General features: G+C 44.0%; 1 protein-coding gene across 1 annotated transcript in view; it reads left to right on the forward strand.

The window, feature by feature from the left end:
• Window positions 1–27,500, forward strand: part of SMARCA2 (SWI/SNF related, matrix associated, actin dependent regulator of chromatin, subfamily a, member 2) — a 167,559-nt gene that overhangs the window by 49,433 nt on the left and 90,626 nt on the right. Inside the window, exons 10-19 of the mRNA XM_014460338.2 lie at window positions 5,315–5,368; window positions 8,289–8,419; window positions 8,643–8,700; window positions 10,989–11,089; window positions 12,827–12,974; window positions 16,619–16,782; window positions 18,070–18,136; window positions 18,790–18,900; window positions 21,961–22,203; window positions 23,969–24,190. Coding sequence (XP_014315824.1) covers window positions 5,315–5,368; window positions 8,289–8,419; window positions 8,643–8,700; window positions 10,989–11,089; window positions 12,827–12,974; window positions 16,619–16,782; window positions 18,070–18,136; window positions 18,790–18,900; window positions 21,961–22,203; window positions 23,969–24,190 — 1,299 coding nt within the window. The remainder of the gene's footprint in view (window positions 1–5,314; window positions 5,369–8,288; window positions 8,420–8,642; window positions 8,701–10,988; window positions 11,090–12,826; window positions 12,975–16,618; window positions 16,783–18,069; window positions 18,137–18,789; window positions 18,901–21,960; window positions 22,204–23,968; window positions 24,191–27,500) is intronic.

Below are 27,500 nucleotides of genomic sequence, written 5' to 3' on the forward strand. Positions count from 1 at the left end.
CTAGTACTTCAGTCTCTCGATCTATCAGAAGGTGATTGATTGGTTAGGATTGAATGGGAAAGTTTCTCTAAAGCATTTTCTATGTTTCCTGGCATGTTGTAAGTACTCAGTAAATGTTAGTTATTTTATCAAGCCATTTTTGTGGTGTAAATGTAGGATCATGGTTATTGAAATGTGATTGTAGGGTTTTGAAAAGAAAATCTTTTCCCCCTTTACTGTATATTCTCTGTGATGTTGAGTAAATAGCCACCATTTTTTTTTCTGGTCGAGGATCAATCAAATATTGCCCTTTAGGATAATGACAGGTTCTTACACTAGTGAGGCCTACAGTGAGAAAGGGGATTTATTAATGTGGGTGGATCCTGCTTATCCCTCCCCAGCTCCTGCAAAGAGAATTTGTAATTATGTGGCCTCTGATTTAGAGTGGTTTTTGGTGACAATAAGGCATTTCTTGCAAAGTTTTAGGATGTATTTTTCCTTAAGCTGTGGTTAGGAGCCCATGCCACCTGTGACCAGAACCTCCTGCTTAAAAGTCTAGGCATTCTTTAGAGTTCAGCTTCCCGAGCTGTGGACTTCAGGCTGGAAATAAATATTTAATTCAGTCTTTCAAATCTTTCACGGGCCCTGCAGGCGTGGCTCAGTGGTTGAGTGTCAACCTGTGAACCAGGAGGTCGCAATTCGATTCCCGGTCAGGGCACATGCCCGGGTTGCGGGCTTGATTCTGGGTGAGCGTGCAGAAGGCAGCCGATCAATGATTCTCTCTCATCACTGATGTTTCTATCTCTCTCCCATTCCCTTCCTCTCTGAAATCAATAAAAATATTTTTTGAAAATCTTTCAATGGGGTGTATACTAGCAGAACTATGTCCTTGTTACTTATTTGTGACATTTCTTGAAGCCCACAACACTAACAGGAACACCTCAGAGAATCCATGGGGGACAGAACTCTGGGCCAGATCTTTCTTGTTGTGTGTGGTGTTTCCCTTTCTTTCTGAAACTTCTTTTTTCTCTCTCTCTCTTTCATCAACCACAATTATAAGTAAAATCAGGACTGGTATGTTTTGGAGGGGGAACCTTTCCAGCTATATATTTTATGTAATCAATTTCAGAGAGGAAGGGAGAGGGAGAGCGAGAGATAGAAACATCAATGGTGAGAGAGAATCATTGATCAGCTGCCTCTTGCATGGCCCCCACTGGGGGTCGAGCCTGAAACCCTGGCAGGTGCCCTGACCAGTAATTGAACCGGGACCTCTTGGTTCATAGGTAGATGCTCAACCACTGAGCCATACCAGCCAGGCTCCAGCATAATATATTGATCAATATAGTGATAGGAAATGCATTTTTTTCTTTTTTTAGATGTCCCAAAACCAGAAAAGCCTCTTGGTGTAATGTTTGGTAGAAAGAGCATCAAATCCAAAATAGTAATGTTGTTGCAACATTTGTTTTAAATTCAGGTTACTCTGCAGTTCTTCTCAGTTCTTTTATGTCTTTCATTTTCCCCCCAAAGATGACATAGTTTATTGCAGCTTTTCTCTACAAGGACATTTTCATAGGTATTTGAGAGGATCTTAGGTAATTCTGGGCACTTGAGTGCAGCGACTGTGTAAAGATAGGTGAACACAATGCCATGGTGATTAGATTTGATTAGTTCAGTGTCCGAATGGGTGAAAGCAGAAGTTTGGATCCAAGTCCTGCTTAACTGGATCAACCAGTTATTTCAGTCAAAATGTTAGAATTGGTTTTCTCTGCAATGTGCAATTGCCTGCTAATTTGATATTCTTGGGTATTTTATTATTGCCTGATCCCCTATCTGAATGCTCAGTGGTCCACTTAAGTGACAATAAAAATAACCCCGTGAATTTCTGAAAGCTTAGATTTCCATTGAAACAGAACGAGACTTTAAGAGGCCAGCACATTTGAATGTTGTTTCAGCATAATATAACAACACCTTCTGGGGCTAAAAGAAATTCACTTTATGATACAGATTGTAAATTACTTGGTGTAAAACTGTTTGTTTACAAAACGAGGCTGTTTGTGGCCTGTGTTGTGGTAATCAAAATAAAGTGCCCCATTGCAGTCTATTTTCTTAAGTTCAACTTAAACAGGATTTTCATGTTTAAAGGAGGGATTTCTTTCCCTCCTTGGGCCCATCACTGATTATTTTATGTAGCTTCTGCAAGGAAGATGGGTAGCCTTGCACACAGCTTTGTTCTTGAACATTTCTAGATGGAAGGAATGAATTGACATTGGCCTTTGGAATTAGGAACCCGAATTGTCTTTTAGTTAAGAGTAATTTGTTTTATATCCCCTCCCAGGACTAGGTTAATTACATTCCTTTCTACCTCCATGAGCATAATTAGTTCCAAATTTTTTGCAGGTAGGAAGAAGGTAGTACAAAGTTCCTTTAGTCCTAATTAATGGGTGAACGCCAATGTTTTGTTTTTAATCGGTGGAAGTAGCTCAGGTCAGTGATACTGATAGAATGTGTTTGCAGTCACGTGACCCAGATTACTCTATGTGAAAATCCCTCAGGCACTAGCAGCCATTTCACCAGGTGCTTAGTCTGTTTGGAGTTCATCTTGAACCCAAAAAAGGGAAGTGGGGTTTTTTTGGGTTTTTTTTCTTGAGGGGTGGAGGGAATAAAATACCAGTTTGATATGAGAACATGGATTTATGAAAGCACACCAACCAGAAACCTTCAAACTGCAAGAATACAAAGCATGATGGGAGAACTTGGCATCTCTTGCCATAGAGTAGGCTGCCACCTGGCTTCCACGCATATAACAACATAGCCGAAGTGGTGTAAATACTGTACAGGGCATGCAAGAGAAGCCTCACAGAGCGCCAGTGCAATGAGGAATTGTGTATGTGTTCTTAACCTTTCCACTTGCAAATATTTTGGCACCTAGTTACAATAATAATAATAGTTCACTGATCATATACATTGTTCTTGTTGCTTGCATTCATTCATTCATTCACCAAATATTTATTTAGTGCCCTTTAAATGCAGGTACTCTGGTAGGTGTGGGCATACATAAGTGAACAGAACAGACAGAAATCCCTAATCCTCTAATCTTCTGAAGCTGTTTTCAGACAGTGCTGTAGCAGTCTTAGGTAGACATATGAAAACAGCCCTCTGACTACTGTTGTTTCTTTTACATTGTAGAGGTTAATGCTCACAGTGTGTATTATATGTGACATTGAATTGTATGTATTGAAATAGTGATCCAGTCCTGCAGTAGCCCTATGTGGTAACAGGGACTGTTACTGCCCATAATTTTTTTTAAAAGCGGGGGAATGGGACCAAGACACGCACGATTTGCTCAAGGTCATACAGTGAAGGTCTCTTGCACTGAGTGACACAGCTGGGATTCAAATGCAGGTCGTCTAATTCCAGAACCAAGTTTCTTGCATGTAATATTACATTGTGCTTCTCAAATTTGATACCTAGTGGAATTATTTTTTAAGTCAGTTTAGAGGATTTAAGTAATGGAAGGGCCTGATTATGAAGCAGTTTTGAGATAACACGCTTAGTGGTCTCCAGCATATTCATAGAAAAGTATCCTTCAGAGTAGCTTTGATTTTATTATTGATGGTCCTTCAAGCTTTTTAAGGTGCTATTCATTGAAATGGTGATCCAGTTCCACTAGCTAGCTATTGGAAATTGGCTTATTCATTGTCTCATTTGATTTCCTTTGTTGGCCAAATTGGTAGCTCATTTCTGATTTGTATGGAAAGAATGGTGGGATTAATTGACTTTCTCCCACTAATTAAAACAGTTGCCTGAAGATTGTGCCCGAGAACTCCAGAAGTGAAAGCTCCAGGGGTTGGTGGTAGAGATGGTTTCTTTTCTGCTATTGTTCCCTCTATACTTCCAGCCTAGACACAGGGCCTGGTGCTTTTCGATACTGATCATTTCTTTTGAGCTTGTAAACATTTTCACTTTGGGGTAGTGTGAATAGAAACTTAAATTCTTGGGAAATCATAACCAGAGGGAGTGTTTTTTTTCTGTCTTTGGTGCCTTGTGCTTTAGCATACGCACCTACACCCAAGAAAGTTATAAGAGAACTTCAGAATTTTCAAACATTTATGGAAACTGCATTTCTTCAGTATGGCCAAAAGGCTGAATTTTAGACATTAAACATTTTCTATAAAAGCTGTTTTGTCAAGAGACGATTGTTATTTACATGGAAAGCAAATATGTATTATATAATCAATGCCTTAAGTAAACAAAGTGGAGTTAATATTGATTCTGTATCATTATATATATTTTTAATTAACTAAAGGGTCCGGGGAGGAAAGCTTATTTTCTTAAATGTCTTGATAAAGCAAATAACTGAAGTTTTTTTTTCTTCTCATTATACTGCCCTGAAGTAGTATAGCTTTCCAGCAATAACTTTAAAATAAGTATTCTGTAAAGGTGATGTGAAAGATTTCACTTGTTAAAGAAGTCCTTACATATGGAAGACATTTTAGACTAGTTTGTGTATATTACAGATAAGACTCTCTTGGGTATGTACAAAATGTGGCATAATCCTAGCTTTCCATGTAGGCTGTCTCTGAGGCTCTCAGAGGTTAATGGACTAAGAGATTGGAGAATTTTTCATGAGATCACAGTATCTGCTTCGAATTTCCCCATATGCCCACTGTGTAAATACTTTCTATTATGAAAGCCCATTAGGTAGAATGAAAAACATTTGGAGAACTCACAGAATATTATATCATTTTGTATTTTTATGACTCAAGAGTAGTTCAGAGTTTATTCTCAATGGACATTTTCAGAAAATCCGCTAAAAGAATAGGAAAGTTTTGCTGACTGCATCAGGATGTGTCTTCCCAGCGCCAGACTTGAGAACACTGCAGCCTCTGGCCTCTCTCCCTTTCTCGCTCTCGCTCTCGCTCTCAGTCTCAGTACTGCCAATGCCTTAAGCTCTTTGGATCCTAGAAGACACAACCCACAAATCTCTAGTGTGCTGGCCTTGAATCACACCTGGCTTTCAAGAACGCTCTGCAAGTTGCTAATAAAATACACACTTTGTCTTAGACGATGAAAACAAGTAAAAATAAAAGGGGATCAATGGGAAAATACACACACACACACACACACACCACAAAGGGGACATCTATCATACTTTCGGCAATAAAGATAAATTAAAAATAAATAAATTAAAAATAAAAGGCATGAATATTGAGCTTCGTTCGGTGAGGGTAGGTAGTAATGCAGCGCTGTGACGTACCCCAGAGTTACCGCGAAGCCCTTCCTGTCCCCGTCCTCTTGGCTGCCCCATGACATGTGACACATTGTCGTTTCACAGAAGGCCGAAGAGAACGCAGAGGGAGGAGAGTCTGCCCTGGGACCAGATGGAGAGGTAAGGATTTTGCGTCCATTTCTACTGTGTTCTGCTCAGTGAGTCCCTGCCATGCCTTACCACACATGTCATTGTCTGTGTATACTAATTTTATTTTTACTCAGCCATTCATCTTTAAGTAAAGAAGTGTAGTCCATTAGCATAGTATAAAAGGGTTACAATTTTCTGTGCACATATAAGCATACGTTTTGGAATACATAGAATGTGTAAAATCTTAAGTGATTCTATAATTACATTTGCCCAGTATAAGCATACGTTTTGGAATACATAGAATGTGTAAAATCTTAAGTGATTCTATAATTACATTTGCCCAGTAAATGATACAGAAGCATAAACTGTGACCCAGCTTCCTTAGTTTATTACTAATTTGAAATTATAATACTCCATAAGCCAACCAATTAACATGTTTGGTTAACTTATTCTTTAAAAAGTATATTTTTATTGATTTCAGAGAGGGACAGAGAGAGAGAAACATCAATGATTAAAGAGAATCATTGATTGGCTGCCTCCTGCAGGCCCCACACTGGGGATCGAGCCTGCAACCCGGGCATGTGCCCTGACTGAGAATCGAACCGTGACCTCCTGGTTCATAGGTCAATGCTCAACCACTGAGCCACGCCGGCTGGGCTTGTTAACTTATTTTTTTGACATCTTCTGTAGGCTTACAATGTAGCTTCTATTTGTCAGTTCATCAGCATATTCCTAAATTTTTTCTAGTATTTCCAATAGTCTCCTGGATCATGAGAATACAGTTATTCATTTATTGGATTTTTTTTTTCCCTCTGAAAACTCCAAGTTCCCTGCCAGTGATTCACACGAGGAGGCATACTCCCGGAGCAGGATGTGGAGGGAGCGTGCTTCAAGCCTCCGCCTCCTCCTCTCGCAGATTCGGATAAACCTGCTCGGAGGTTTGGGGTGGGTGGAGGGTTGCCTCTTCCTGTTCTAGAATCACTGCACGTGAGATGTATTGTGAATGTGAACAGCCTGGATGCAGAAGAAAGGTTGGAACCACCAGTCTATGCAGAAACCCTTTGAACAGTAAATGTTGCTTAACCGCTGTAATCCATCCCTAAGAAAGAAGGGACGGGATAAATGTCTGATGTGTGAGAAATTCTCCGTGGGCTGTTAAGGGGGAAGAATACTATAAGAGCACTTGGAAACACTCTAATTTGTAAAAGCCCAGCCTGACCTAAGCTAGCCTCACATCAGTCTGTGATTAACAAGCACCGGGGAGAGATTAACATGTTACTATGAGAGCACTTTATCTCTTATCACCTCTTGGGAAAATTACCTACGGATCTAGGGCCTGTGACATACACCTTTTTTTTCTTTAAATCTCAGCACATGCGTGCTCTGTGTGCTGCAGTGGGCGAAGCGGACCTCTCGCTCGGGTTGTTTTGAAATAAGTTTCCTATTCCACTGATGTGCCACTCATTCAGTGCTTCTGCCGAAGTCGTCATTCCAGCTGCGGGGACCCCCCCCCCCCCCCGTGTTCTCTGAGGCATGACATCTGAAGCAGAGGGATAAGTTGTGTTATAATAGTTCAAGATCACAGAGTATGATTCTTCCATGGGAGATGATAGTAAATGGTAGATTTCCTTCTCTATCGTGTGAGCATGCAGGTGACCTTTTACATTAATGAGGAAGAAGTGTCATCTTGGCATATAAAGTAATGGTGTTCACCACCATGCGGCCTTAGCACACATACAGGAAGAAAAACAATGATAGTCTAGGGTGAGCCTTTTCTCTTTTCAAAGGTTATTTTTGTGGATAATTGCTGATCTGTTATGTCTTATTCTGACAGCACTTTGAGGGAAAGAGGGGAGGTTCGTTTCCTATTAGATTTAGACAGTAACCTAGAGTACACTATTTTTCCTGTCATTTTTATTTAACTCCAAATAAGAATAATGTAGAAGAAAATGTTTGGAATTAATGAATAGTCTAAGCATTGGATTTTGTAACTTTTACGGAGATAGATAACTTGAAAGACTCGCAGGCCAAGCGTTTCCAAACAGACATCTTGCCTGGGACCTGTCCCGGAAGCACAATCCCCTCCAACCCGTAGCAGTCACTTGGGGAGGATTACTCCACCCTTAGGCCTCATGAAACAGTGTATTCTCTGAAGTAGGTTCAACGCAGCCTCTGCAATAACATTGATTCGCTTAATTTTTGGAGCAAGCCATTTTTCATGGAGAGTCTGATAATGAACTTCTGCTCAGTCTATTCTGCAGATTTCAGATGCTCGGAGCTTTTGGCTTTATCACACGCCCAGCTATCAATGGTTGGTTTGGTACCTGGTGGTTTGGTTTTGGGTCAGGGACACTGGTTCTGCTAAGCCATACCAGCCAGTAATGAGATGATACAAGTTACACACTTTTTTCTTTTCCCATTCTCTCTGAAACCATAAGTTTGCCCTAGTCGTTATCTGAGGAGGGGTGTCATTATTTGGAGGCTGAGGTTCTTCGTTGCAAATGACAAAAATCAGCTCTGCCTGATGGGAGTAGCAAGGGGATGTATTAACAGGATGTTGGATAATTCATCAGACCTCCAGGAAGCCTGGAGAGCCGGACTTGAAGCTACACCTGGTATTATACATACAATGGTCAGTGAGGACGTGGCTGATGCGGGAGCAGACAGGAGCTTGGCTCAGCCAGGACCACCGTCCTGGTTCTGCCGCCGCTGGGGTCTGCCCTCCCACCAGTGTGCCTGTTGGGCCTTGAACTGCCTTGAACTTCTAGCTCCCAATTCAGAGCCACGGTGAGTGCATCCATTTGGGGGAGCTGAGGTCTTGTGCTGGTGACATTTCCAATCACAAAAACGGGTTTCAGATGCCGGCAGCCAGAAGGCCGAGAGATGCCCCGCACAGAACTGGGAGAGCACCAAGGGGTGATGTGTTTTTGTTATTTTCTCTCCTTTCCAGCCGATAGATGAGAGCAGTCAGATGAGTGACCTTCCTGTCAAAGTAACTCACACAGAAACCGGCAAGGTCCTGTTTGGACCGGAAGCACCCAAAGCAAGTCAGCTGGACGCCTGGTTGGAAATGAATCCTGGGTGAGCGTTACAGCAGAATTGTTGGTGTTCTTTGGCCTTGTCAATGTTTGTGCTCCTTGTAAAACCTTGGACCTAAAGCAACACGGCCTTTGCTGAAGTGGTTGAAGTTGGTACCTGCGCTTGTCACTCGCACACTGAACATGCTGGTTGAGTCATGCGTGTATACATTGTCTTATAATCCAAAGAACTAAGCCCTATCTCCTTCCCACCCCTTTCCCTGTAGTTACGAAGTCGCCCCCAGGTCCGACAGCGAAGAAAGTGATTCTGATTATGAGGAGGAGGTACGTATGTGCATCTGAGTTCACTGGTTTGAAAGTCTATGAGGGAAGCACCTGTGTCCTTCTGTACTCTGCTTTCAGCATTGGCCTTCGGGTAATGACTGGGGCTGAGGGCTTGCCACAGCTTTGGTGGGGCACGCCTCGCCGTGCCGTGACCTCTTGGGGGCTCCTGACCAATGGGGAGACTTGGTGAATTCTAAATTCTTTCGGAACCAGGAGAGAGAAGCCGTCATTAAATCAGAAGGGGTAGAACCGTCTTTAGGGGAGAACGGAAGATGGATCACTTTGGGAAAGTCACTCCCATGCCTCCAAGTGGCTCACTCTAAGGGTTCGCTGCCTAAAAATTTCTGAAATTCTTTGCTCCTTAGCATCTATTTGAAATGGAAAGTCCAGGAACTTAGACTAAAAGGGCAACTCGGGGTTGGTTTAATGACTGTATTGATCCTCTTGATTTCCCTTTAAATGTGGTTCTTGTTTGAAATCCTTGGGTATACTTGTTACCAAAAAGAGAAGCACATTTTTCAGTCTCTTGGAAGGAATACTCAATATATCTAGAACCTAAAATAGTAATCTTGTATGCTTTTCATAGAATTATAAAATAATAAAGGAATTTTCAGATCGATTATGAAATGCTTAATAATTACAAATAGATTTTTAAAATATTTCCATCTCCTTCATCTCTGTTGTTAGTGTGTGGTCACTGAATGTGATTTTTGCCCTTGTCGAGGAATCCTGGTTCAGAGTGGCCACGGCACAGATGCCACAGACAGGGCAAAGCTGCCTTCCCGAATAGCTCACTGGGGTTTTAAGACAATCGTTATTTCCTTCTATTGTGTGGACCTAGGTTTTCTAAATTAATCTACTGTGGACACTTTGCAAAGAGGAAAAATAAAAGTTATATTTTTACAAAAGCATGCTATTAAAAAGCAAGTGTTGTTAGAGCCATGCTATTTTTTTTCTTGTAGGCTATTCTTTCTCTGGTATATTTGAAGCTTATAAAACCAGTTTTAAACATGTTTCTTGTTGACTTGGATACATGGGCCCATAAATAATCTGTTGGAAGAGTCTTCTCATTCAGAGCCAGGGAGGGACAGAGACGAGATAAAGTGGACTCTTTAGCCCACGCATGCCAGCCAAGACTGACAGATGCTGGCAGCCCCGATAGCCAGGAATAGAGTGAACTTGCCATCTGGGGTCTGCCACCCACTCGTGGCAAGTCCCCTCGCACCACTTCGCTTCTCGCCTGGAAAATGAGGAGCGGTGCTGATTCCTCAGTTTAGCCCCTGCTCTCAATGATCCGTCATCATAGGTCTGATTTTCAGAACTAATATTGTGTCACTTTGTATTTTTTCACTCAAGAATTATGAAAAAGCATCGTTCTCTTTAAATCCACTTTTAAAGGAAATTCTATTGGATTATCTGGAAAGAGTTAGTCTTCCACACCAGTGGTTAGTGGTGGGCACAGTGAGTATTTAGTGAAGCTTTCAGACAGCACAGCGGAACGCAGTGCACAATGACGGGGTGGGGAGATGATGAGTCCTGTGGCGAGTTACGGACAGTTTTCACCAAAACATTCAGAAATGCAAGGTGTGAAGTACCACAAAGCCACGTGACTACAGGCCCCAGCCCGGACTGCAAACGCCCGGGGCCATCAAAACCCACTGGCCTATCTGAGAGGACATTCTTAGGAGTAGGACAAGGCGAACATGTCTAGAGCCCGGCCGCGGAGAGACGGATGTAGAGTGTGGCTACGCTGGTGAGAGGCATGTGGTTACAGGACTCTTAGACAACCAAGCGGTGATGTCCCTCTCTCTGGCATGACTGTTACAGTTTTGTCCTTAGGAGCAAAGGTGCCAGGGGCTCCTCTGAGGGTCACCTTCGTTCTCCCATTGAGTGATTTAAACAGCAGTGGAATGGTTTGTATTGCCCGGTATAGGGAGGTGTTAGATCTACTTCCTCCTTCATTTTATTTACTTCATTTGTGAAGTTGGACACTCTTTAGTCCAGCCGTGGGCAAACTACGGCCCGCGGGCTGGATCCGGCCCATTTGAAATGAATAAAACTAAAAAAAAAAAAAAGACCGTTCCCTTTTATGTATGATGTTTACTTTGAATTTATATTAGTTCACACGAACACTCCATCCATGCTTTTGTTCCGGCCCTCCGGTCCAGTTTAAGAACCCATTGTGGCCCTCGAGTCAAAAAGTTTGCCCACCCCTGCTTTAGTCTCTTTTTGGAAAATGCCAATCATAGAGATTCGCTTGACAGAATGGAATCTTTGTTTCTTCCCAGGATGAGGAAGAAGAGTCCAGTCGGCAGGAAAACGAAGAGAAAATAATTCTGGATCCAAACAGTGAAGAAGTTTCCGAGAAGGATGCGAAGCAGATCATTGAGTGAGTATCTCTCAAGAGTTTCCTTCCTTGCAGAGCATTTCATGACCTAAGTTAGGCTTTAGGAGTTTTCTTTTGGAAAATTTGGAGGCAAGAGGCTGACGTCGTGCCCACACTCCACTTGAATCACTGTGAGAAGTCACCTCTGGGCTCCAGGGCTCCTGGCTGCTCCTCTGCCCCCTCTGACCTCTTCTCCCTCCTGAATCCCCGCTCCCAGCTCCGGCTCACTCCTGGGCTCCGCACTGTCACCTGCACTCTGCCCCAGACTGAACTGATCACACTGGCCCCTCCACTGGCTGCTTCACCGCCCTTCCTCCCTCCCTCAGTGGCGTCAGCGCTCACCCAGAACCCAAGTGAGAGACAGCATCCCCTCTGTCCTTGTTGCCAAGCCAGCCGGCCACCAGGTCCCGCCAGGAAACGCCCCTCTCTCCTCCTTCCCCCTCTGCGTGCCCAGCTCCTGCCGCACCCTGGTCGTCCCCCACGTCCTTGGTCTACACAGCTCTTTGTGTGTGTGGCTCTAATATTTAAAGGAAGTTATAATGAAACAGTCGGCAAAATAGAACATTATAAAGTGGTGACATTTAAAAGGAAAAAAAATGAACATTTTCATCTTTCCTCCTTTTATTGCAGGGCTGTAGGCCCCACTTTGTTTATTTATTTTTCTCTTTTTTTCAGTTTATTTTTTTCTTTATTGATTAAGGTATTACATATGTGTCCTTATCCCCCCATTGTCTCCCCCCTCCCGCTCCCCCACTCATGCCCTCATCCCCCTGGTGTCCGTGTCCATTGGTTAGGCTTATACACATACATACAAGTCCTTTGGTTGATCTCTCCCCCTACCTCCGCCCTCCACTACCTTCCCTCTGAGCTTTGATGGTCTGATCAGTGCTTCTCTGAGGAACCTGTTTTATCAGTCTGCCCCCCTCATTGCCTGTAGAATAAAATACGAGCTCCCCAACCTGGCATAGAACATGGAAGACGACCTTCCTCTTTCCTGTCTCTTATGTTGACTTCGGCCTTCTCTCACCTGCCCTCCAAGCCGCGGACTGTGTTCTGGGCATAGGATTTATGACGACCTTCCTCTTTCCTGTCTCTTATGTTGACTTCGGCCTTCTCTCACCTGCCCTCCAAGCCGCGGACTGTGTTCTGGGCATAGGATTTATCCTTACTTCCCAAGAGCCTAAGGCAGCGGTTCTCAACCTGTGGGTCGCAACCCCTTTGGCGGTCGAACGACCCTTTCACAGGGGTCGCCTAAATACATCCTGCATATCAGATATTTACATTACAATTCATAACAGTAGCAAAATTACAGTTATGAAGTAGCAACGAAAGCTGCGGACTGTGCTCTGGGCGTAGGATTTATCCTTACGTCCCAAGAGCCTAAGACAGCTTTACAGGCAGTGTTCATCTGCAGGTGTGGCTCACGTTCCTATTGGTCATTGGAGGTCACGCCGGCCTGCATTCGGATCCTGACTCCACTAATTTTATGTGACAGGCAAATTCACTCACCTCTCGGAGCCTGAAGTTCTCCACATGCATAAAACTAATAAGTCTGCCTTGCTCTGTTTTGTGAGAATTACAGATAATGTATTTTAATTGCCAGGCGATTAAATAGTAGGTGATAAATAAACCACGCTCACTGCAGCTATTTTAGGCTTTCCATTCATCTTTCTGAATGGATCGAAATAAAACACACGCACCCAGATGTGTGTGCGTGATCCTCCACTTTCTCCGTCCCAGGACAGCCAAGCAAGACGTGGATGACGAGTACAGCATGCAGTGCAGTGCCAGGGGCTCCCAGTCCTACTACACAGTGGCCCACGCCATCTCCGAGAGGGTGGAGAAGCAGTCTGCCCTCCTCATCAACGGGACCCTGAAGCACTACCAGGTAACCGCTGGGTCTGTGTCTCCTTGGCGGGCCACCAGCTTCTACCTCTTTTGCACTGGAGTGTGTCTGTGCGTGTGTCGATTGCTTAAGAGGGTTGATGAGGAGAAGGCATTCTAGGTCCCCCTGCTTACGGGACTGACATTCTCTCCATTCTGCCTGTCATCCTGCTCTGAGAGCACTTCCATGTTACCATCTCTTCCCGGGCATCTCTGCTTTCCCTTCTGGGGTTTTGGGATGAATTGTGTTATAAGAAATCCTGGCTTGCCACCTGGAACCGTTTCATCATGGATGGCGACAGGATGGAAAGCCCAGCCACATTTGACGAGTGTCGGGAACATGTACCTAACTGGGGAGCAAACGAAGTGTTTCTTTGGAAATTGCACTGGTGGCCATAGTCCAGCCACCCAGCAGTCGCTGTCTACTCCATTTACACTTTTATCTTTTTAAGTCTAAATACAGTGGTGAGCATCCGTGCTTTGGTGGAAACTAGGCTGTAAATATAACACATTTCATGTGACCTGTGTGGAATGAGGTCAGCTGCTGTCTTCTCTCTCCTCCCACTTTATAGTGTTTCCCAAAGTGTGTTCCTTGGGACATTCGTCCCATGAGATGTACCTCAGAAAGAAAAAGAAAAATAGGTCCCATGGTCAAATAAATATGGGAGATACCACCAGCTGTAGCGAGGATTACCATATAATTTACTGTTTCAAACTTGGGTACTAATGAGAGTGACAATAGGGGTCCTTATTATTGATAATAGGCATAACCCAGGACCGTCCTGAGCCATCCAGCCACCTGGGCACCCTGACAGGACCCCTCCTAATAATCCATGCTGTACGTCAGCACATCCATGACTCTACAAATATCAATGTATAATCCATAATGGCACATCAGTATTATGCAATAAAATAACTAACTTTCTAGTTCTCCGATTTCTTTGACTCCCCAGCCTTATTTCCATATATCACCTATTAGAAACCACGTGCTTTAGGCCAACAGTTCTCAAACCTTTTGGACTCGGGTCCTCTACACACTTAAACGCGGCCCTGCATCTGCCGCCGTGGCCGGGGTAAAGCTACAGCGGCTGCCACAGTGCTGCCTTGGGAGTTCTCACCCACTGTTGCTTTTGTATCACAACATAAAAGGTGAACAATGCCCTGAAGTTACTGTGAAATCGCTGGGCCTGTGGCTCTCCTGGGAAGGTTGGGGGCACCAGGAGCCCCGGGAACACACTTTGACAAGCACTGCTCCGTCTGTAGTGAGTCACGTTTTCCCCAAAGAGACCGCACTACTTTCATGAGGTTCCAAGTGCATATCACCTTACTTGGTCTGCCCGACGTAGATATTAATTCATAGTATGTTCTGGTAAACTGGTACATGTCTGTGTCTGGGAGATGTGTTCTTTGGATTATTCATGAGTAACTCAATGGCCCATGGATTTCTGCTGCCATCCGGTACCTTTCTCAGCACTCGTCCATCACTGTCCTTCACACCCACTCCCCCGCTTCCATATGCCAATGGTGTGCCCTTCTCCTGCACTGGGCGGCTGGAGGTCCCGGATGCCTTGCCCTGCCCCCTGGGTTCTTGTCTCTTGGAGTTACTTCTGCCTGATGATCCTTTCCCTTTCTCTCAGACCAGTTCATGTTGTAGCTCCGAGCCTTCCAGAACCACTCTGTCCCCAAGTGAGCTTTCTCTCTTCTTGCTCCTGGACACATTTTTGCATCATGAATGGTTATGTAACCCTCACATCATGGAGGCCTTCCCGCTGCTTCCTGGAAGCTGTGGTTAATCCCCAGCCCCTCCAGTTTCACCGTCCAACAAAGTACAGTTCATTCCCCACAATTTTAGTGAATCTCTAGTCCCTTCTGCTGCCAGTTTCTGCTTCTGTTTTATCTGGGATTAACACAGATGCAAAATTCAGCCCCTTTGCCTATTTTCATTTAAAAAAAGAATCCACCACCTCCCAGTGTCCAAATGTTCCTGGCCTTCCGTTGGCTTTCCTAAGAGTCTGGAGGCCTTGGCGTCATGTTGCAGGCAACCAGGTCCTCTGAGCCACCAGCTGTGCTTCCCAGTCCTTTCCTCACGTCCCCTATCTTTTGCCCATGTGCCCAAAGGCTCTTTCCATTTCCCTTCTATTTATTGGCGTTGCTGTCCTTCGAAACCCCTTGGGATGGCGTGGAGTCTTGCGTGGCACAGAGACTCCCGGTGGCCTTTGAAAGTGTTCAGGCCAGTGCAGTGCTCTCCCTGGGAAACAGCCTGGCCCATACAGTCGTGTATGGGTGGCGTTGGCACTCCAGCCGTTTCTTGGTGCGTGTGTATAGGCGAGTGGCTTATTGTCTCCTCTTTGAAAGCTTCTGAAGGGAGGCATACATCTGACACCCCTCGGGGTCCATCTGCCATAGCTCCTTGCATGGCTCCTTGCACAGAATAATCATTTAATACATTTTAAAATAAATTACTTCTTTCTCACATAAAACATACTAAAATTAACATTTTCCTAAGCATGACTGCATGAGCAAGCTAAATTGCCTTTAGCTAATATAAATACAGATATCGATATATATAGATACTGATATCTATCTATCTATCTATCTATCTTTGATCCTACCTTTTTAATCCAGCCTGGCCAGTGTGGCTCAGTGGTTGAGTATCAACCTATGAACCAGGAGGTCACAGTTCTATTCCTGGTCAGGGTACATGCCCTGCCCGGGTTGCAGGCTCAATCCCCAGTGTGGGGCCTGCAGGAGGCAGCCAATCCATGATCTTTCGGATCATTGATGTTTCTCTGTCCCTCTCCCTCTCCCTCTCTCTCTGAAATCAATAAAAATTGTATTTAAAAAAATAAACAAATCCAGCATTGGTAGTATGAGAGGGAAAGGGAATTGTTATTGGGAGAGGCAGGTTTAACAATTTTGTATTTTCACCGACCTTTCTTATATTTGACGGACTGCAAAGCTGCATCTCGGTGCAGAGCTTTTGTGCTTTACAAATATGTGGAACCTGTTGGTAGGCAGTCAGCTTCCCTAGGCTGCCCTTGGGGAGTGCCCACATAGTGAAGTTTCCATCTGCTTCCCCGGAGATGTGACCCCCGCCCCCCTCCGGAAACGCCCTCCTGCAGCCCAGCAGCCGCCCCTGGCTCCCCGGTCACCTGGCTTCCTCACCAAGGGCAGCCCACCCTGGGCGGAGGGCTCCTTAGCCAAGAAGGCTCTTTCTAACGATCTGGGACCTTTGAGCCAAACCTGCCCTCTGGTTTGTCTGTCTTTAATCCTCACATTGGCTTTTTGTTCCTGGAGTAGTTGGAGTGGATTTTGCTTTGGGTTTTCTTCATTTATAATAATTCTAGAATGTCCTACACTGCGAAATGCTAAGTAGGGATGAGCAGCAAAGCTGCTTAAAACCCTACCCGTCTGCTCCAGCCCTTCGTTTCTAAATCTGATTAGCACTCGGCACCTGCCAAGCAGGGGGGACGATTACGGGCTCCTGTTTTAAATTCCTTTTGTGCTGGTGCTTCCCTCACTTTCCTGCTGTGGGAGATCCAGCATATAGCACCGTGGAGTTAAGAAGTCACAGCCTCACTTGAGTTGTATTAGTATTAATTACCTGTGCAGATCTTGGGTAATTGAAGCAATTACTCTTCATTTCAGCTCCAGGGCCTGGAATGGATGGTCTCCCTGTATAATAACAATTTGAACGGAATCTTAGCTGACGAAATGGGGCTGGGAAAGACCATACAGACCATTGCACTCATCACTTACCTGATGGAGCACAAAAGACTCAATGGCCCCTATCTCATCATCGTGCCCCTTTCGTGAGTACCGGCCTTTGTTCTGCAGTTGTCTGTCTGTGTGCTGCAGCCATCGAAAGCAGAAGTGTAGCCTGTGCTGGGGTGCCCGGGAGCATGTCGTCTGGACTTAGGTTTTTTATTTCCCACCCCCAACCCCACTCCCGGCCTCCTCGCTGTACAGTGCGCCTTATTCCTTCATCGGCTCAACAATGGGGGAGAGAGGTTTCGTTTTTTTTTGGTTTTTTTTTATTTAAAAATTTCTTTGATTTTTTTTCTGGTTCCATTTCCAAAAGCTTACATATATTCAAAAGACTGTGTATTCTGTTCTTTCTTTATTGTATCCTTCAAAGCAGAATCTAAATCAAATTTGTAACTGAGAATGTTACCTTATCCTGCCCGCAGTATGTGTAATTCATTTTCAGTGACTAGGACAGGTCTTTGCTGTGCACCATTTCACTCCCAGGCCTCGCGCCCCAGTGGCTCTTTGCAGGTCTTAGTGGACACTCCTGAGAGAAGGACCTGATCACACTCCCCCCCACCCCCGCCCCCAGGGGAGTGTCTCTGGCTGTGGGTGTCTGGCTGCATTTTTCATCCCTGAGATCTTAGGTCTCCGAGCGAATACAAACCTGGACCTTGAGAAAAAAATAAAGATTCTGCTTTTAGTATTTTCTCCCATATTTGTTTAAAGGAGGACTATTTGCAGACCTCTTTAATCTGGATGATCTGAATCCATAGTATTTAGACATTCTTTGCATTTTACCTACATTTTGAATATGTGTTTTGCTTTTTATCTATATTTTACACGTTCTGACTTGTATATTATGGTCACGCTTTCAGGGATTAAAAACAGGGGCGGGGGCCATTCACTATTTCTTCCCCTGCTTCCTCTTGACAGATGTATTTAATATGTTCACGCGCTTTTGTCATTTCTTTTTTCCTGACTCAACTTTTCTCTGAACGTGTGTGGCTGTTTCTAAAGACTCACCGAATCGCTTCGGCAGTTGCTATTTTTCAATCCCGTATTAAAATTTAGGGTGTTTTTTTTTTCTTTTCCTTTTTTTTTTTTGCCCTCTATAATTATGCATTCTTTATTTTTTTTTCTTCTGAGATTTATTTTTATGTGCCCACAACATACTTGTCATGCTTTGTGGCAGCTCATTTCTAACTTATCTCTTATTTTCACACCTTTAAAAAAATACGTAGTCAAGATATTCAAGGTGAAGCCTGAAAATAAATAAGAACATCTATTTAACCACCGACTTTTATACAAATGTCTATTTTTCTTTCTTCTATTTATTTTTTGTTCTACAGGACTCTGTCTAACTGGACATATGAATTTGACAAATGGGCTCCTTCTGTGGTGAAAATTTCTTACAAGGTTTGGAATGCCGTGTTTATATATAAATGTGCAAAAGCAAAAAATAGACCCCATTTTCTTTACTCCATATGCACATCTGTGCACTGTATTTGGTTGTAAAGTTTTGTCATGTACATCATGTACTAAACAGTGAGAGTTAATCATCCCAAGAAGATGACTGTAATAAACCATAATTACTTTCAGATAGTGAAATGCAGAAGAAAATTGTTAATTATCATATTGCGAGGTTTCTGATGAGAGTAATACAAATGACAAATACCGCGCATTCCCCGTGCCACCGATGGGCTCACTGTGCCTGCAGAAAGTTCAGCAATTACCTGGGTGCTCGGGCCGCCTGCTACAGGCTCCCGTAGAAAAGGAGCCTTTCATTAGAGCAGCGGGTTCTCCACTACCTGGCGGTCACTGCAATTTCCTTTTCTCTCTTTCCCCGCCGTTTTCAGTGGGAAAGCCTCTCCCTAAGAGACTGAAAAGTGTCCAGACCTGGGCGATTTCACCGAGCACTTTCTTGGTGGATAATGTGTCTGTATATAATAATGCATATATGTGCAATTGTTAGTCACGGGCCTGGGCTCCATTAACTCTGAATAGTGAGAAATAGCACACATGTGCTTCCACTGGGTAATAGATATGTGTTTTTCTCCCTTTCTATTCAGGGCACCCCTGCCATGCGTCGCTCCCTTGTCCCCCAGCTACGGAGTGGCAAATTCAACGTCCTCTTGACAACTTACGAGTACATTATAAAAGACAAGCACATTCTTGCAAAGGTATGTTTAAAAAAATTCTTCTGTCGCTAAATGATGGACCATTGCACTGGAGTGTAAAGTATTTCCCAGATTATACTCACTAGGATAATTTGATTGTTAAATGGCATTTCTCTCTTTCTTTTTTTAGAGTCAGATATAGTTTGGTTATGGGTTTTAATTGTATGCATACTATTTGTGTGTGTGCGCGCGCGCACACACGCACCATCTGTCCTGGGGCTCTTACTTATCCTCTCATAGATAGTCAGTTTACATCTCTTTAAAAGTTCGCCTGGGTTCCTTCTGCAACTCTTCTCTCTCCAGCAGCTCGTGTGGAAGGATTCGTTGTTTCTGCTGCCCTGGGTTATGGTCAGTAGCATAGCTTCAGTCCTCTTGGGCCTTTGTCTCTCCGAGGACGAGTAGCGCCTCTCCACATGGTCTTGTCCCTGTGAACATTTCTCTGAGCTGTGGCTTTACTGCTGTCCCAGTTTCAGGTTTTTTCCTAAAAAAATATGGGCTATTATTGTTTGAATTACTCTGGGCTGTTTCTGTGACCATTTGGAGCTGGGAAAGAGTGGTTTTCTACCTGCAACCTACATGCCTCCTAATTTGTATGTCCTAAGTTGTCCTTTAGCCATAAAATATCATTTTTTCCCATTAGTATCATCTTGCCTCCTAATATGTTCATGCAGAATGATGGAAGTAGTTTCTTTCATGGAAATATGAAGACTTAATTTTTTTTTTTTTTTAGTAATTTCTTTTGCCCTGTGGTGTTTTGAATGCACTATCATCTGAAACCAAGTTATAGCCCAAATTGGACAGAATCCCCATTTCTGGGGTGTGTTCTGTCTCTGCACTAACCCTTTGCTCTGGGAACTGAGCGTTCCCTTGATGGCATCACAGGAAGTAGCATACAGGAAGTGTGTTCCCGGGGGTGGTCTAATCCAGGGGTGGGCAAACTTTTTGACTCAAGGGCCACAATGGGTTCTTAAACTGGACCGGAGGGCCGGAACAAAAGCATGGATGGAGTGTTTGTGTGAACTAATATAAATTCAAAGTAAACATCATTACATAAAAGGGTACGGTCTTTTTTTTTTTTTAGTTTTATTCATTTCAAACGGGCGGGATCCGGCCCGCGGGCCGTAGTTTGCCCACGGCTGGTCTAATCATTGCGAGGGCCCTGGCAGCGGTGCGTGTTCCGACTCCTCGTATTCGGAGACGCATTTGGTGGTGTCAGAAATGATGTGTTTTCAGTATTACGATGGGAATGTGTCTATACATTTGCGATCCTTGAAAACAAATTCAGACCGTGTTTTCTGCATAGGCATTTCAAAATTCATTGGAGGCGCCTGTTAACGAGATGTATCGCTTTTATTTGTAACTGGAGAAATGGAGATACAGAACGGGGCAGCGATTTTTTCCGAGTGGAAGACCTAATTAGGAGTAGCCCAATAGCAAAACCTAAGGCCTCTGCTTCCTTGTTTACTATTTCATAAGCCAAATTGGGCAGGAAAGCAGTTGTAGAATATTTACTTAAATACATGTTATCTGCTGGCCTCTTTTCACGCTATTGGTAACTTTGGGACGGCCGCAGTACAACTTTGATTATTCTTAAACACTTTTCTTAGAGGTGGTAAAGGCAGAAAAATACACAAAATCTCTGGCCGTTTCCTTTTACCTGAACATCCCAGCCTGACCGATGCTTTTATATCCTTTCCCCTGATTTCCCTGGTGCTTCTGCCGAGGAAGGCGAGACCTGTGGGGAGTGCGGTGCTGTCTCCCTCCTCTCTCCAGGAGCGTTGCGGCAGGATCCAGGGACATCTGAACACCAGATGCTTTCCTTGGCCATCGCCCCTGCTCTGTAGGGAATGGATAGGCTTCGTGGAACATTCCTCATTGTTCTCACTTTAAGAAATGGAGACGAGTGACCTTGAAGAGGGCTCAAGTGTAAAATACAAGAGAGGAAAGGGGCTTTCGTAGGGAGGAGGATTGCATCAGACGGTCATCCTTTACTTCTGAAGGGATAGTTGTGTGGGGGGAGTGTGTTATGTTTAATTCTGAAGGCTTGGCCTACAGAGAGGGATGACATTTAGCATTGTCCTCTTCGCCAGTGAGAATATCGTAAAGCAGGGACTAGACCTGGTGGATAGGTGCTTGGCAGGTAAGGAATACTAGTATGTGTGAGAGTCCAGGTTGCCAGATCTTCCTTTTTTTTTTTTTTTTTAAGGAAAAGCTAGATGTCCAGATTTTAATGTGAAATATACCAACTTTTAAATGTTAGCAGCTAATTGAAATTAAAATAAAGAACACTGATCCAAGCCCTAAAGGTAGTATAGTCAGCCCACGTAATAGGAAAGAAGGCAGAAGCCAGAGGCTGTCAGCTACAGGTAATGCTGGAAGGATCCGTCATTAACTGCTGCCTCAGGTGGAGAGCTGTATTCTGCTGGGTGTGGAGGGGGCATGACCGTTAGGCCTGGGACAGCGTCAGGGTACAGCATTAGCAGCACTACAGGATGGGGAGACACAGGGGCTACCCCTTGGCTTAACCATTGCATTCTGAGCCAGGCTTCCTTCTTGGTTAAAGGGTGGCTTGGAATTACATGGCCTCTAAGGAACCTAGTTGCTTTAGCTTCCCGTTGTTACATGACATATCTGATCTGTCAGGTATGGGATAGAGACTGTTGAGGTTCTTTTATCCTAAGGAGAACCATATGTTTCACTAGATATGGATTCTTTGGTTTTCCACTTCACCTCTTTTTTGTTGTTATTAATCTTCACCCAAAGATATTTTTTCCATCGACTTATATTTTTTTAAGAGAGTGGAAGGGAGGGGGAGAGACAGAGAGAGAAACATCGATGTGAGAGACACGTCGATTGGTTGCCTACCTCATGTGCCAGGCCGGAGACTGAGCCTATAACCGAGGTAAATGCCCTTCACCAGAATCGAACACAGGACCCTGCAGTCCCTGAGCTGACGCTCTATCCCCTGAGCCAAACCAGCTAGGGCTCCATTTCACCGCTTGCCTCCTGGAAATCGTCGTCTTTTCCCTTGCTCACCGCATGTCGGTCCGTCTGACGTTACAGATCCGGTGGAAGTACATGATCGTGGACGAGGGCCACCGGATGAAGAACCACCACTGCAAGCTGACTCAGGTCCTGAACACGCACTACGTGGCCCCCAGGAGGATCCTGCTGACCGGGACCCCCCTGCAGAACAAGCTCCCGGAGCTCTGGGCGCTCCTCAACTTCCTCCTCCCCACCATTTTCAAGAGCTGCAGCACCTTCGAACAGTGGTTCAATGCTCCGTTTGCCATGACTGGAGAAAGGGTACTGGTCTAGCTTGTTTTTTTTTTCACTACTTGACAATGAAATGAAAGGATCTAGAGCTGAGAACATTAGAGCGACAGGAAACCCACAGGGTGGTTTACAATGTCTCCCCCGTTCCGAAGCTAACCCGAGGGGCACATGTTCTCATTCCCGGGTGTGTCCCCTCTGAAGAAAGCGGATCTAGTGAAGTGTGGGTGTCCTGACTCCAACCAGGCCGCCAGAGGACATTCCTGACGGTGGGATGCTGTACTGCTGTGGGCCAGGGGGACCCGTGGAGGGATAGTTACTGCCTCAGTTTAACAGGTCAACTCACCAGCTGAACATAAACCTTAAGACATGTACATCCTTGTTATAAACGTGGGCTTCCCTTTAAACTGTTTCCTCATCAAGAGTGTGTGTGTAAGACTGAAGTTGTACACTAATTTTCTGTACACGTTTTTTGAGAGTTTAGTGTGAGCCTCAGTTTTGTGTCTACATAAATACTCCTCAAGTCTGGAGCAGCCATTTCTAAATTTCTTACCTCCACTTCTTCCACTATCTATCTTCTCTTGGAGCTCCTTGATGAAAGGAGGGCCCGAGCCATTGTAAGAAAAGAAATGGGCACATGACCTTTTGGTTAGTGATTTCTTAACTATAGGAATGGGCACATGTCCTTTGGTTTGTGATTTCTTAACTATAGGAATGCAAAGCCAGAAAGAATGCTCTAGGAAAACTTAGGTTGGAACTCTTTAGCCCTTTAGTAGTATGGTACATTTTCTTTTTATCAATAAATTATTGACTCGCCCATTTGTATAGAGTCAATCAACTCTGCCCCCTAGAGGTGATAGAGGAGGGTGAAAGAGAAAGCAGAGGGTTTTATAAATGTGACTGTAACTCCAACAAGATCAGGGCAGAAGATAGGAAGAGCAAGGTAGCATGGCTTAGAAATCAGCCAACATAAGCTGGATCTACTTTTGTTTTCATCTTTGTGTGCAAGCCTATTCCCTTGGCATGTTCCTGCCTTTGAGCCACAGTTAAGAGCCTAACCTAATGCCTCCACTTTAAGTAAGAACACATTAACTGTTGTCGCTCTACTCGTGTTCTCTTATTTTTCTTTAATAATCTTTTTTTAAAAATTGATTTTAGAGAGAGAGAGAAGGGGGGAGAGAGAAACAGTTGTTCCACTTATTTATGCACTCATTGGTAGATCCTTGTATGTGCCCTGACTGGAGATCAAGTCCACAACCTTGGTATATTGGGACAATGTTCTAACCAACTGAGCTACCCAGTCAGGGCTACTCATGTTTTATGTCAGTCTTCCTCCCCCTGCCCCCAGTGTGGGTTGTTTTTTAATCTTCACCCAAGGATATGTTTTCATTGATTTTAGAAAGAGAGAAACATCAATGTGAGAAACATCGATCGGTTGCCTCCCCTATGCACCCCAACCAGGGATCAAACCCATAACCTGGTATGAACCCACATAGGATGATGCTCCAACTGGCCAGGGCTTCAGTCAGTCTTTATTGCCAGTTATGTCCCATAAAATTCTGAGCCCTTTTCCACAAACCCATCCGTAAGACAAACACCCATTTAGAGGCTATTTTATTTCCAACTGGTAGGCAGGTGGGAAGAGGATTCTGAGGTGTATGTGGCCAGGTATAAACCTGGCCTTAACACATAAACATTCAAACATATATTGAAATGAATAATAAATGTAACATAAAGTGTTATTACATGAAACATCCTTTAAAGAAAATAAAAGTCATCTACGGTTCTCTTCTTGTAGGTGGACTTGAATGAAGAAGAAACTATATTGATCATCCGGCGTCTACATAAGGTCTTGCGACCATTTTTACTGCGGAGACTGAAGAAGGAAGTGGAATCCCAGCTTCCAGAAAAGGTATGTTGCAAAATGCACGTTATGGTTTCTTCCCCTGCCGATATGGTTGACTTACCCGCACCTGGAATTGTGTTTCCAAAACAGCAGGTTTGCCTTTCGGAAATCTCTTGAAGTGCTAATTTATTTTATAGAAGCTAGGGGGTTTAGTATAGAGAGAGAAGGCAAATTTCGGCATTTTTCAGCCTGGTGTCCAAAAACTTTGGGCAGATTTTATAAAATTACCAAATTCATTGAGTTTTACCAAAGTCATTACACTTTAACTTACAGCCACTTAGCATACATTAATTAACTTAACATTGCATTTTACTTTAGTTTTTTTTTTTAAGTTAACTAACCTCATTTGAGTTTATTCTTACAGATGCTGTAAAAGTGTTCTGTTTGTAAACCAAATAAGGATTTGAGTTTGGAACTTTAGTCATTATCAGAGGGCCTAGTAAACATTAGCCAAGTTTGCCGGAAATTTATTTAATACTAGAGGCCCGGTGCATGAGTTTGTGCACTGGGGTGGGGGGCGGGCGGGGGCAGGGGGGGCGCGGTGTTCCCTCAGCCCCGCCTGCACTTCTCTTGCAATCCCAGGACCCCTCTGGGGATGTCCAACTGCTGGTTTAGGCCTAATCACTGCGGGGATCGGGCCTAAACTGGTAGTCAGACACCCCCCAAGGGATGTAGCAGTGCGCCAAGCGGCAGGTGGCCAGGGAGGAACCAGAACCGGGGCCAGGTGCCATTGCTCGTACTCATCCTGGCCCGCTGTGCCTGCTGCCGTCACTTGCCATGGAGTCAGGAGAGGCTCCTGCCGCTACAGCTGCACTTGCCAGCCATGAACCTGGCTTCTGGCTGAGCGGTGCTCCCCCTGTGGGAGCGCACTGACCACCAGGGGGCAGCTCCTGCTTTGAGCGTCTGCCCCCTGGTGGTCAATGTGCATCATAGCAACTGGTCGTTCTGGTCATTCCGGTCATTCTGTCGTAAGGGTCGCTTAGGCTTTTACATATATGGATTTGATGCTTGTGATGTCACCATTCTAATAGGTGAAAAATGGAATTTCTACAAATTACAGAACCATCATCTAATTATTCTTGGGCACAGTTTCTGTCCCGCACCACAAACATGAAGTTCCTGTGAACATTTTGAGCAAGTATTTTTCAGATTACTTTGTGGGCACTGAGTTTTCAGTGCTTTAGAATATCCTTTGAGCCCTTAGCTCTGCACTTTTTGGTTGGATTTGGGTATTAGTTTAATATGTTTCTGATCATAATTTGGAACCACACACATTTGAGTTCTAAATTTTATTCTCTTAAAGAAAGATTATTTGGCATTGTATACTATTATTTCTAGCATGAGATATTTTGATCTGAGCTTTCTCTTTAGGTGAGCCAAGTTTGAAATGTGTTATTTTGCATCATTGTGTTTTTCTGTGTAATGACTCTATTTTTTGGACAGATTGTTTCATCCTGTTCATTTTTAAGTGGGAGCTGGAAAATAGCATATGAGGTTGATCGGTTTGTTGAGAGAGAATTTTGTTCTCTATTCTTTAACAATTGAAAAAAAATAGAATTAAAGATGGTTTTTATACCAGGCTTACTCCAGGAGTAGCCCAAATATTTAAATGTTTTATTGTGCTAGTAAATGCATTATGTGCATTAAATGCTATATCGATATTTACTTAATTTCTGTGGTCTCAGCATCTTTGGGTAACCCCTTTTCTGTTTAATATGGAACTTAGCTACTGAATATATAAACTGGGGAATGGATACAGTGGCCATGTGGCTGCCTGGAGCTACCTCCCAGCACACTGTTACTGAGATCCTGCAAGTCATAGTGGTGGAATGTTAAGGATTTTAATTTGTCCCATGCTTCCTTTTGTTTCTTTAGAAGAGCTGTAAAATAAAAGGTGACTAACTAAAGTCCTTTATTTATTCATTCCATAAAACTTCTTAATCTTGTTGACTTATTTACTTACAAGACTGACTAAATAGACATAGGTTTTTTAAAAACGCATTACAAGTTAAAACTATGCCCTGTCTTAAGAAAATCCTGTATAATAAAAGCCTATGTGGTCATGACGCCCTCAGGCCGTAATGAGTGATCACCAGGAGGCTACGTGCGCAGCCGGCGCACGCAGGTGGGTGGGGCTGCGTGCGCAGCGAGGCACACGTAGGTGGGCGGGGGCTTGATGCTGCGTGCACAGCGCGAAGGTGGGTTCCGCAGCTCCGCCCTACCTCTTTGGGGCAATCCATTGAGGAGCCCTGGATGGGTGGATGGGGCCTTCCTCTTTCGGGCAATCGATCGCGGAGCTCCCGCACTGTGAGAGGGCACAGGCCAGGCTGGGGGACCACCCCCCACCCCCGAGTGCATGAATTTCATAAACCGGGCCTCTAGTCTATTATATAAAAATCCAAACTTTTGCAGCCTAAGGATTGTGGGGTGATCATTTATTTCACAAAGGAATTCTTTACTATTTATTTTACCGTTCTTTCCACAAGTGTGCTTCTTGAGTCTGAATAAACTTTTCAAAAAATTAATATTAGATTTTCGATAGTATGTCTCCTATATAAAGTACACACGTGCTCTTTAATAGCCGGAGCATGACCTCTGAGGTATGTTAAATACCCTGTATGTGATAGATTGTCTATGGATAAGCTCCCTTTTCCTGGAGGTAACTTGGCAGTGTGGAAAGCATGGGTTCTGCCATCAGAGTGGACAAGGGTCCCCACCACATTCCCCGTCTCTTCCTGTGTGAACGTGGACAAGTCAAGTTAACCCAGTGGGTCTCAAGGTTCTCATCAGTGAACTATAAAATAAATGATACCTGCTTCATAGAACTGTTGAGAGGACTAAGATGGATGTACTACTACTACTACTACTACTACCGTGCCTGGCACGTGGGCAGCACTCAACTAGGGACAGCTACTCATGTTGCTGCTTCTATTATTAATGGAGACCTCTAGGCCTCACTGTTCTCTCATTCTTGCACTTCCTGTGGCCCTCCCACATCGCTGTCCCCATCGTCCTTTCAAGGCAAGTTGGGGGGACTAATCACTGTGTGTAGCTATGTGGCCTTATTGATGTCCTGTGGCCAGTGGTTATTCTCTGCTTTTTCTGTCTCATGAGGACTTTTTTATCAGGGAAAAATTGGTCATTTAAGTATTATCCTTGGGGATAAGTTTTCTTCTACCTTCTCCTGCCTATAGCCACAAACAACATGTATGTCTTTCTCAGCCTGTGTAAAGAATCAGGAAGGAATTATGGCTATGGCAGGATAAGTCTAACTATAAATACTTCCACAGCAATAATTATCAAATGTTTTCGTGAAAAGGAATCAATTAAGGAAGTGTTTTTTAATTTACGTATAATAAAATTTACTCTTTGGGGCACATAGTTCTAGAGGTTTTGAAAACTGCATAGTCATATTTCCACACGT

Source organism: Myotis lucifugus, unplaced genomic scaffold, assembly GCF_000147115.1.
Source record: "Myotis lucifugus unplaced genomic scaffold, Myoluc2.0 scaffold_130, whole genome shotgun sequence".
NCBI lineage: Eukaryota > Metazoa > Chordata > Mammalia > Chiroptera > Vespertilionidae > Myotis > Myotis lucifugus.